The following is an 11643-nucleotide window of genomic DNA, read 5'->3' as shown; positions in this document are numbered from 1 at the left end:
ATCGTCATTAGGATTCAGATCTCTCTCCAGAGTACAAGCAGTCTCCATCCATCCGTCCGGATTTTGTTTGTTTTGCAGTTTCCGTGATTAAGATCATCAAACACATGTAAGTAATCATAATCCCAGTGACCATAAAATACAGCTTTTAAATATTTATCAAGGTAAAAAACAATTTACCCATTTAAAATTTGAATCTAAAAACAAGCTACCTTGCACTGTGTTTCAAAGTATGAGCGGAGTTCACTTTTAGTGAGCACGCAAAAGCTTGATTGGCACTTGTTCTTTCGTCGTTACTTTTGGACAACAAAGCCATTTGTCGTAATATTTCAAGTTCCGAAAGAGAAGGAAAATATCGAATGCAGCGAGTGCAGACAGCGACTGAACGGGGAGAAGACACAAAGATTCAAAGGTTTGACACCATCTGCAATAGCTTCACATCTTACTCTGACCTTGGTTGATTTCTTCGAACTCGGCCTGCAGAAAATCCAAGAACTCCCGCTCGACGACGGACAGGGTTCCGGTGCTGGCTTTCTCCATCTTGTCTGTGCTACAACAGAATTCAGAAGCACCTTTATTACCAACACGTTAAAACCACAAGGACGTTGTCACGCTGTTGCAAAAATAAATAGACATAAAAATAGGTTGGATGGATGGATGGATGGAAGGAACATGATGTAAAAAAAAAATAAAATAAAATTCAAACTATCAAATTCTTTGAATAATTCTTTATTTCTACAAAGTTTTCCATGGGTTTATTCCCGTCTGCTCGTCAGGAGCCTTCTGCGCTCTAGGTCCTCAAGTGCGCTCTGCAGGAGTTGGACATTCAAGTGGAAGCGGATGTAGAGCTCTCTCTCGTGTCTGAGGAGGGAATTGCGCTCCAGCTGGAAGTGCTTCGTGTTCCTCTTGCCTTTGATTTCATGGACGGCTTCTTGTAAACGCTCCAAAAACGATTCTGTTTCTTGGAGTTTTTCCATCAATTCCTGTGGGCAGAGGATGGCCATTAAAGAAGATGCTAGCTTTTGGGATTTGGAATCAAAGGAGGAAGTGCAATGTGCCACCAGCCTTCCTATATGCACAAACAGTCAAACTCTCACACGCAGATTTGGTCGGCTGCTACGTACTGCCGTTTGTTTGGTGGTGGTGAGTAGGAGTACGTCAAACAAAAGCAACCCACCCGTGCATGGGGACACAGCAGCTCCCGGTCAGCAGTGGCCACAGGACAACTTACACGCAGCTCCTGGAACTCTGCGGACAGGGCCTCGCCAAGGGCCTCGCAGTGGCCCTGAAGCTGAGCCACTATGAAGTCCTGGTCCCGGCTGGCCGCCGTCAGCGCTTGATGGGACGCCTGGAGGTCGTTTGCCAGGCCGCAAGCAGCCTGCTTGAGCGCCTCGTACGTCGGAAAAGGTTCCACTCTCCCACGGGACGAACGGTGCTCGAGGAGGAGCCGCAGGAGTCTGAGGGGGAAAATGAGAAGACTGCTCCATGACTGAAGCCTAAGCGTTGCGCAAGCACGCAACTGAGCTGGGTCCCAAAACTCAGACTTAGAACATCCTACTTTGACGCCGTCTCGGTATCAAGGAGCTGTGAAAAATAGCCGTTTGCCACCATATTGTGACATCTGCGTGCCAAGCCAAGTAGTAACTACAAAGTATGATGGAGATGAAGTTTTGTCTCAAGAAAAAAATGGCGCTTTGCTGCCATCTGCAGAGCAATTCAAATCCTTTCAGGAAGAAATGGCTAACAATGGGGAGCTGCAACGCCCACAGTGGACGCACTGCTCCAGCTCATAGTTGAAAATTGTGCAACACGTACAAGATGATGCAAAAGGCCTGGCTGACCGGGCGGGGTGCTTCGACACGTTACTACCTGCGGAACGTGGCGTCCTTGCTGGTGACGATGGGGTTCGGCCTCATGTTTAACGCCAACTCGGGATGCGCCAGAGCGCCCAATCTGAGGGACGTGGCGTCGCGTTCTTTGACGAGCCTGCTGTTGACGTTTGCTAGATGATTTAGGCACGCTCGCCATTCTCGTAACTCAATCTGCTGAGCCAAGTGCAGGACGTCGAAGGAGGCCTTCTGGCGGAGGAGATGATCACGTACCTGGTAAGAAATTTGACAGCCATTTTATTGCTTCTTATCACTGGCACTGGGGAGAGTCACTTAAGCTCAAGAGGCAGCTGCCAAATACGTATGCATTTTTATAAATGATCCAAAAGCATTATAAAAGGGCTCCAAGATGGCTCGACAATCGGCAGCCTTCGTCGTATTTGATCTGGTCCTTTTGAAGAAGGCTGTAGCGCAAACACGAGCGGTCATTGTGTTCACAAACCTCATCCAGTTTGCTGGCGAGATCGCTCTGCCTAGCCAGTTGCAGGGCCAAGTCTGCCTTCAGCACCGGCACGACCGACAGCCGGGCGGACTCCCGAAGGACCGGGGGCACCGGTCCGTGGAGCTGAACTTCCATCTCCGCCTCCAGGGCTTGCAATTCCATCCTAGACGCCACCTCGCGCACACGAAGCGAGGTCGGGTTGGCGATACGCTGCTGGGGGAAAGACACAAGAGGTGACGTCGACGCGCCCAATCGTCCGACACGTTCTCGCCGGCCGCGGCGCTCCGCCATTACCTGGACGCTCGCCAACTTCTCAGAAAGCCAGTGGAGCCCGGCCTTGACGCTGGCCTCCTCTGCGGTGGCTTGCATCAGTTGGTGCTGGGTAGTGATGTGCACCAACTCAAGTCTGGCCACATGGGTCGTCCTCTTTTGCGCCGCTTCACTCTTTTCCTCGTCCTCCTCGTTCTCTTTTCCTCGACGAGAGCTGAGGTCCAACCCCTGGAAACTTTCGGAGGTATCGACAAGGTCCGCGAAGAAGTGATTCCGAGCGAAAGCGGCGAGTGTTTCGGTGCTGAGCTCCTCATGGCGAAGATACAGATCCAGAGAGAGCTGAGAAAGAAGAGGCTCGCGCTTTCTGCCGGCGGATGCGTGCGCCGCTTCCGGCTGAACGGAGAGGTGCGACGTCAGCTCGCTCGCCTTGTCTGCGAGGCTTTGGAGCTCAGCGTTGGTGTTGGCGTTCTCGGCTTCCAGAGAAGCATTAGCCTCCTTTAGTTGGGTCGCAGCCCGTTCCAGTTTGGCGGCGAGCCGGAGGTCCACATCCGCACCGGAAGCGGCCACGGCCTGCAGCCTCTTGAGGCGCTGCTGCTTCAGAGCCTTCTCCTTCATCAACGCCTGAAACTCTGCTTCCAAATCTTCTACAGTGACACACTCCTCGGCTGAACTGCTCTCTTTGGATGGTCCGATGGTTTTAAGGACCTTGTCTAAGGCTGCTTGGTCCAAGATGGGCATGCCGGACTTGTGGAGCTCCCGATAAGCCTGCACTTCCTCTGTGGTCAAAACATTGCTCTGGTTCAGGTTCTGACAGACAAAGCGCAAGAAGTGAAGGTTTTCCGGAGAACTGTTGAACATCCAGTCGAATTCCGAGGGCTCCAGAGAGGATGCGTCGGGATAGCCCAGTCGAGCCACGGCCTCCACAAAATGCCCACCGTTTAACATGGCGCTCGCTCGCTCGCTCGCTTCTCTTGTTGTTGTACAACTGGAAGGGAACAAGGATGTTTACAAGGTTTGTTAACTTGAGTTTTTCCTTCCAATCCAGTTAAAAAGCACATTTAAAAACAACAGAGCTAACCAAAGTGCAGCGCATGAGGTCTTCTTATGGCGCCGAGGCTAAAGCATCTTGATTTGATTGTTGCATAAATGTAAACACTTTTCTCTTACCATTACCGTATTTTTGGACTATAAGTTGCGTTGTTTTTTTTCTTCTTCCATAGTTTGGGTGGGGCGAAAATGTTTTCACAAATTTTCAAAATTCAAAAATCCACAATGTAGTGAAACGGCGATAAACGAACCGCGATGTAGCAAGGGATTACTGTAATTTGTGCTGCAAGTGACGTCAGCGACGTGGCGGTTGTTTACATAAAGGACAAAGGATTCGATCACAGGATGACAAAGGATTGAATGATTTGGAGTGACGCAAGGTTTGAAAAACTTGTTATTTATGTTAAAGTTATTTGATATATTTTATTGCGTGTAGCAACCTGTATATGTTTTTATCGTTACAGTTCGGTAGTTGTTGGCTCGTGGAACTCCTGTTTTGTTAAATAAAGAGCCGTTTACCAAACCCACGCCTTTCCTGGTACTTTGTTAACGCTACAATATAGTTATATGATTTGATAGTTTGATAGTTATTTGATATATACTGTGGAATAATTGGAACTGCAACTCCCGACGAGTCCGACGTCAGCGGCGCATACGCGGCGCATACTCCGGAGCGACTTATCTATTGTTTTTACTCTTTGTGCTATTTGCTTGTATGTGTTGTGTACTGTGTCTTGTCACCGTGGGACGGTGGGAAACGTCATTTCGATCTCTTTGTGTGCCTGGCATGTGAAGAAATTGACAATAAAGCGGACTTTGACTTTGTATCTTGACGTATGCCTTTGGCTTGCTTTCCCTTCTTTGCACAAATGAGATTGAGTTCAGTGAAGACTGACGCGCCCTATCACAGAGTAGGAATCCTGGAGATGAGCGTTAGACCTTCTTCCGCAATCTCGCAGAGAAAGCCACAGCTATGTCTCCATCTTTCTAGCATACATTGAATAAGCTTCAATCCATCACGGACAACACCCCCCTCCATGACATTGCGCGGTCCCTGAGCAGCTCCTCTAGCAGCAGACATTTACACCCCGGTTCCGCAGGTCCTTCATTCCCTCTGCTGTCAGACTTCACAACATGCGTGGCACCTGATCAAACTATGTTTCGTCTCTACTAGCGGCACTTATATTTTTCCTTTTTTTGAAATGTTGGCACTTGTATTCTTGCACTCGAATGCGCTGCTGTGAATGTGAAGTAAATGTCCCCGCTGTGGGATGAATAAAGTTCTATCATCATCATCCAATAGTTCAACTGAAAAGGCAGCTTCCTGGTTTTTACTCTTAGCGTAGCGAGCATGAAAAAACTACAACTGGGAAAATATAGCTGTAGAGATAGACAACATTTCAAGTCAAAGTGATGAAAGACGACTCACAATTCCAATCGGGTTCTCGGAGGTTAGCGAGCAGCCACTTGAAGGCGGCAACGGACTTGAAGCGCGCCGCACCGCGCCGCGCCGAAACCTGAACGTCATCAACAGGGGACACTGTCGACATGATAACGTAGGCGTGCTTTCAGCCAATCGGGTGCGAGCCAAACATTTTCGTTTCCGCCCATTTTTTTTTTTAACTTTTGTCTGCCTCAACTCCAAATCTCCGCAATAGCCAAGTCAGAAAGAGCGCCTACCGTCCTCGTCCTACAGTCGACAATAACGGGTATGGGAGAATGGCAAAGTTGAAATGTATTGTTCTTTATGAATTTGACGAGGAAGCTGCTAAATCACATGTTGAAGATGATAGAAGTTTATTTCTTGTCACAGCAGCGTACCGCTCGCTCCAAATGCGCCCGCAGTCTTTTTTAATTCACTTGAAATGAACTCGGCAACAGTTGCATTCCACATATTTGCTCGAATACGGGATATGAAGAACACCACGAGTTTAACTCAGGGGTGTGCAGACTTTTGTCCACATGGGGTTTTTAAGAGGTCAGTCGGGCCATGTCATTTGTAGAGTAGGTCAAACTAAATACGCACAGTCAAGGTTTAAAATGGTGTAAAACAGCTTTGTAATAAAATCATAATCCATGAAATTTTTTAAATATGAATGTAATTATTTCTTCAATGGACGGCAAAGTTCTTCATTGTGGCAAAGATTGTATTGTATTATTTATTACCGTGAAAAACGTACAATTATTTATCATACCACTTTTGTATTTGATGTAAACTGGTTCTTGTTGTTCTAAAAAAAAATCATGCTCATTTTAAAATTGTATTTTCTTCATAACTGAACAGTTAATTGAATAAAAACCATATGAACGGTTTATGATCTAAAAATGATGCTTATTTTCTGATCGCAAGTACAATCCATTTATCTCTAATCACTCAAATATTTGATGAAAGAAAAAGCATGTACAATCGTATTCCTATTTTCTACCGTCAGTGAAGTGCTTTACGAATGAGCAATATTCATCCATCCATCCATCCATCCATCCATTTTGCAAACTGCTTCTCCTTTTGCCGGAGCCTATCCCGGCTGACTTTGGGCAGTAGGCGGGGGACACCCCGAACCGGTTTAAAAGCAAGCCAATGGCACGGAGAAAAACAATCATTCGCAATTTGGAGCGGAACGCTTATCTAAAATGGTCATTTGTCAATTTGATCATGAATGACTTGCTGACACTACATAATCATCTCGTTAATAAATATTGCATTTGCCCAGCCCAGCCCAGCCCGGGTTGAAACAGCAAGCTCCCCGATCGTATTTTCGGCATGACATTTTAACGTGGTCCATCCAGGTGCTGACCCAAACGTCCAACCATGGTTCGAGCTAAGGCGTGGACCCTGAGCAAATATTTCCAAGGCTTTCCCAAGGAAAGCGACTTCCAGCTCAAAGCGGAGGAGCTGCCCGAGCCTAAAGATGGACGTAATGCCATTTTGTTGTCGTTTTCACGTTCAACTATTAAACTGCAGTCTTTCCGTTTTATTGCCCTTTGTGGTCTGTTTGTTTTGTTTCAGAGGTGCTTTTGGAGGCCTTGTTTCTGAGTGTTGACCCTTACATGAGGTGAGTGAGAAGAAATCCGCTTTCAAAAGTTCCAAGTTTAGAATTAATTCTCGGGAGACTTTCAAACATTTTTCAATCTTATAACATTTTCAAATATATTATATTATTGATGATAATACAAATTCGTGTATTGCTTATGTTTGTCACAAAATAATTGTGAAGAGCACTGTGGAATAATGATTTCAGTTTTATCATTTGCAATCGGATTATTTTTTTTCTTCTTCTATTTTAAAATTCTTTCTAATGTGATTTGAAAGTCTGCGTCGCCAAATGCAATCAAGTCACGTCTTGTCTGCTCAGGCCTTTCAGCCGCGTTCGCATGAAAGAAGGAGACGTGATGATCGGAACTCAAGTGGCCAAGTAAGGAGCAGAGAAAGGGCATCATGCACATGTGCAGCCTCAGAGCAACAAACAGGACAGACTGACTCACTGGGACGGAATGGCAATGTTTAGGATGACTCACTCACTCACTCAGGTCTTCAAAGTTCTCCTGGCTTTGTTGTCGTGTAGGGTGATCCAGAGCAAAAACGCAGCGTTTCCCGTAGGGGCCCACGTGGTGGGCCGCGGCGGATGGAGAACGCACGCCGTGTCGGACGGCTCCGACCTCATCCCCCTCATGCCCGATTGGCCTCGGGACGTTTCGTTGTCTTTGGCTCTTGGCGTCGTGGGCATGCCTGGGTAAGGAAGGGAAGGAGGGACGGATGAAGTGAGTGGTTGTCAAGCATCTCGCACCAAACACAAAAGCAAGTCACGATTCCATCCTAACGTATTGCACAGAGTAGAAATCGATGCAGACAAAGATGCAGTTAGCTCAGATCTGCGACTTGAACGAGGCCGTTTTGTAGCTGTGACCCTGAGGTCGAAACCGGTGAGGGGCGTCAAGTCACGCATAGAAAGATACCAAAACGTTGTGGAGGTTAGGCTGACTCAACGCCTACGTGGGAGCGGCAGTCTAAGAACAGAAGGCGACTCTTGTTCCGTATCTGGCACAATAAGAACTCTTTCTGGCTCAACTGAGACTATATACGGTATTATTGCAAGCGGTAAAGGAAAAAGGCGAGCCGGATCCTTACCTACTACTGCACATCCTCTCGGTCACCAGGCTGACTGCTCTGTACGGAATCGAAGAAGTCCTGGAGCTGAAATCGGGCGAGACGTTGCTGGTGAACGCGGCGGCGGGGGCGGTGGGCTCGGTGGCGGGGCAGATAGCCAAAATGAAGGGCTGCAAGGTGGTGGCTTCGGCCGGCTCCGACGCCAAGGTGGCCTTCCTCAAAGAGCTGGGCTTCGACGAGGCCTTCAACTACAAAACGGTGGCCTCCCTGGAGGAGGCGCTGAGGAAGGCCGCTCCCGACGGATACGACTGCTTTTTCGAAAACGTGAGCCGATGACCGCGCTTCCTGCCCTCACATTTCTATTGGTCCTCGTATTTTTATGACTACTCTTCAGGTGGGAGGCCCTTTCTCCACTGTCGCCATGTCACAGATGAAAGATTTTGGAAGAATCGCCGTGTGTGGAAGTATATCCACCTACAATGACACCGAGGCGCAGACAGGTACACGCACGCTGGCACGCTGGCACGCTGGCACGCTGGCAGGCTTGTGTTTTCATTGAAAGGACCGCGATTTCACTAGAGGGCGACATTGTCCTTTTGAGAAACTGAGCGTCCATTTTAGAAAAAGCTGGTCATTTCTGTTCATTGGAAAAAATACCAAATTGCATTTTTTTTTTGGTCAATACATTTATCACCAAGGTCATTTAAAAGCAGATTTTTGCTTTCCGCGGGGGAACTAGGTCAGGCCGTGATTAGCATAGAACTGACTGGTTGACAAAGAACAAAATGCGGCCCCCGGGCGTGACTTTGGCAAGCCCCACTGTGGGGAGCCATTTTGAGCTTGTATCTGTCGCTCCCGACAGGCCCGTATCCTCAAATGACCATGATCGTCAAGCAGCTCAAGATGGAGGGCTTCATGCAAAGCAGATGGGAACCAAAGCACCCAGAGTCCCTCAGGAGGCTCATGGCCTGGTTGAAAGAGGTTTGTGGAGGGAGGGAAAAACACGTCACCGTGTTGGATTTGCCGGCATTGTTGCTCCCTGCAAACAAACGGCTGCTTTTTGTTTCCGTCTCGCAGGGTAAACTGCAGAGCCGCGAGCACGTCACCAAAGGCTTTGAAAACATGCCGGCGGCTTTCATGGGAATGCTGCGAGGGGAAAACGTCGGCAAGGCTATCGTGGCAGTCTGATTTGAAGACAGTATTAGTCAGAGTGATGGAAACCAGACAAACGCAACTTTTTTTTTCTCTGATGTATTGAGCATTTAAAAAGGAATAAATCGTGTACAAGTTTTGGCAGCCTCGCAATACTGCCATGATGCAATTGGCAGCAATGATAGGCCTCAAGTCTTTTGCATATGACGACACAAGCTTGACACACGACAGTGGGGGGGAAGTCTAGTATGCAGCCAAATTGTTGACCAGATCCCTGGTTTTTGTGATATTAAAATCCTTTCAAATTCCAAGCCACTGTATAAACTATTCAATAGACTACTAGAGAGTGAAACATTGGCGCAAGACTGACATTACAAAGAGCTGAACATCAACAATCTCCTAAACGTGGGGGTAAAGTTTATTGTGGTCTGAAGGGATCCATTACAAATCCAAAAGCTATGTTTGGCTCAAACAAGATACATTTATTGTGTTTTACTCCGACAGTCTGTTCAATCAAATGAAATGGCACGGCGATTAAAGATGAAGGCCTCCCGCTCAAGTGGACCAACCCTTTATTTTGGCCTGATTTGAATCTGAATGGCGGTCGCGAGAGCCTCGTCGCCATGGTTACCAAAGATGCTCTTCATTTATTAATGTTAGTGAACCACTTGGTTATGTGGTTGGTTGGTTGGTTGGTTGGTCGGGCACCAGCGTCCTTTCATACAGTGAGACATTTCCACTACTACACGTGTAGGTTCAGTTCAGAGACTCGTGAAAAAAAACACAAACGATACAAATAGTCTAGAAGCGTAACAGCATTGAGTGAATTAGGTTGACATCATGTGAAAACAGCAACATTGTTGCATGAATGAAGCTCATAAAACATTGAGTGTTTCAAAAGCTCTCGGGATACGCGCGTGTGTGCGTGCGTGTGAGCACTTAACATTTATTTTGGAAAATCACACGACTTCCTCATGTGTTGTGTTGAGCTTGCCGCAGGGAGGAGCGTGTTGCGTAGAAAGTGTCGTAACGGCACTCAAACCGAATCATTTCCACTTCGCCTTCAAGCCTTTTGCAAAAGTGACCGAGCTGCATTGCCGTTTTCTCCAGCAACAATCGCCATGGTTTTGATCAACATTGAAAGCTTGGTAAGTTGGCTCGGTTTCCGTGTATTTGAAAGCCCAAACGATCACCATTTGGCATGTTTCCACGATTGTTTCCACCCTTTGCTCGAAGGTTGGAACTTTGCTGCTGTAACATATTAACTACTGAAGTAATAGTTCGGACCTCGAATCGACATCGTTGCACAAAGAACGACAAAATGGCCTAATGATGAACCTGAAAATAGTGACCGATTGGGCAGAGTTCGCGGCGCTGACTCGCGGGGCCATTGGCGTGACAGAGCCCGCCCGGCCGCCCGGCCGCCCGCCTGGTCTATCGAAGCTAATGCTAATGCCACCTTATTCGGCAAAAAAGGATGGCGTCACACCTACATTTCCGGCGGACACCGAAATTCCGATCCACAGGGCGTTAACGACAACAATAAAAGTTACATTTGAGTATTTTGGATCAGTGAAAAGTAACGTCTGATTCAATCAAATGAGGCGGGAGAACGGGCTACTTGAATTTGCCCCTCCAAAAAAGACTTGATGTGTCGACTAACTACAATATGTGCTACAAATTCAACGTGATTATTATTATTTTTTTTCTTTCTTCAAACTCACCTCGTCAACTTTGAGTTCGTCTCACTCGAGTGGTTGCCTTGGATCGCTATCGGGTTGTTTTTCCTCAGCGATGTTCCCTTCATCGAATTTCGGACTAATAGTCTTAAAATGGAGCTCAAACCTGGTCATCACCTGATGCTGACGTCATGCTGCGTTCGGGGTCATCACCTGATGCTGACGTCATGCTGCGTTCGGGGTCAGCGGGACAAATGGTTTGTCCAGGTTGAAGTCGTTCACCCTGCTACTGTACCCCATTTGTGCTCTTCAGGAAGAGTTTGAGGGTTACCTGAATAACAGTGGAAACAAGCTCATTGTGGTGGACTTCACCGCAAATTGGTGTGGACCCTGTAAAATGATCAGCCCCACTTTTGAAGTGAGTGAGTCTCTTCCGTTCCACGTTTTGCGTGGTGATGGCAAAACTAAAGCTGGATTCCCTCGCAGGCGGCGGCGGAAGACCCCGACTACGCAGATGTGATTTTCCTCAAAGTTGATGTGGATAAGTGTGAGGTACGCTCGCTAGAAGCAGGAAGGGTTGCCAAACACTGTGCTAATGTGAAAGTGACCAAACTTCCTCCAGTGCTTGAGCTCTTCCATTGACTTCCTGTTGTGTATCGAGGCTCGCCCGAGCTCTTTTAAATCGGGGATGAATTGGATTGGATTTGACTGACTTGGACTTTGTGCTTTTTAGGACGTGAGCGCTAAATGCGATATAAACTGCATGCCCACGTTCCACTGTTACAGGAATGGAAAGAGGGTAGGCATAACACTTTTGGATGTCATCTTGTTCAATTCCTAAATGTTGACTTTTTTTCCCCCTACTTTTTACAGCAAGCTGAGTTCTCTGGGGCCAATGCTGAAAAACTCAAGGAATTGATCAAATCACAAAGTAAACAACAGTAAACCATCTTTATTCCACCCAGCATGAATTCAGTGCATGTCTTGTGTGTGTGTGTTTGTTTGAACAAGTGACAAGAATGTCGCTTCAATAAAACATTGGCCCGAGTTGCTCGGAAATGA

General features: G+C 47.2%; 3 protein-coding genes across 7 annotated transcripts; 2 read left to right on the top strand and 1 right to left on the bottom strand.

Annotated features, from left to right (window-relative positions):
- Positions 1-582: 582 nt before the first annotated feature.
- haus3 (HAUS augmin-like complex, subunit 3) lies at positions 583-10772 on the bottom strand. Of its 5 annotated transcripts, XM_085905212.1 has the most exons (7): positions 10627-10729; positions 7170-7372; positions 2623-3583; positions 2329-2541; positions 1867-2099; positions 1175-1454; positions 586-980 (listed from the first exon to the last, which is right to left on the bottom strand). In XM_085905212.1, the coding sequence occupies exons 3-7, from the start codon at positions 3541-3543 to the stop codon at positions 753-755; spliced, it is 1875 nt and encodes a 624-aa protein (XP_085761338.1). In that variant the 5' UTR covers positions 3544-3583; positions 7170-7372; positions 10627-10729; the 3' UTR covers positions 586-752. The 5 variants fall into 5 exon arrangements, with proteins under 5 accessions (XP_085761336.1, XP_085761338.1, XP_085761334.1 ...); XM_085905210.1 differs by lacking the exon at positions 7170-7372 and having other exon boundaries at positions 583-980; positions 1229-1454; positions 10627-10772; XM_085905208.1 differs by lacking the exon at positions 7170-7372 and having other exon boundaries at positions 10627-10771.
- LOC147059887 (prostaglandin reductase 1-like) lies at positions 5212-9464 on the top strand. Its single transcript, XM_085905285.1, has 9 exons — positions 5212-5354; positions 6433-6560; positions 6653-6698; positions 6999-7058; positions 7209-7376; positions 7801-8074; positions 8145-8250; positions 8613-8731; positions 8828-9464. The coding sequence occupies exons 2-9, from the start codon at positions 6455-6457 to the stop codon at positions 8936-8938; spliced, it is 990 nt and encodes a 329-aa protein (XP_085761411.1). The 5' UTR covers positions 5212-5354; positions 6433-6454; the 3' UTR covers positions 8939-9464.
- txnb (thioredoxin b) lies at positions 9884-11643 on the top strand. The gene is made up of 5 exons (XM_085905370.1): positions 9884-10050; positions 10895-10999; positions 11068-11133; positions 11315-11380; positions 11455-11643. The coding sequence occupies exons 1-5, from the start codon at positions 10024-10026 to the stop codon at positions 11524-11526; spliced, it is 336 nt and encodes a 111-aa protein (XP_085761496.1). The 5' UTR covers positions 9884-10023; the 3' UTR covers positions 11527-11643.

This window comes from Syngnathus leptorhynchus, chromosome 2 (genome assembly GCF_054491065.1).
Source record: "Syngnathus leptorhynchus isolate UIUO chromosome 2, UIUO_Slep, whole genome shotgun sequence".
Classification (NCBI taxonomy): Eukaryota; Metazoa; Chordata; class Actinopteri; order Syngnathiformes; family Syngnathidae; genus Syngnathus; species Syngnathus leptorhynchus.
The sequence above is the reverse complement of the archived record's forward strand: the minus strand, read 5'-3'. Positions and strand labels throughout refer to the sequence as shown.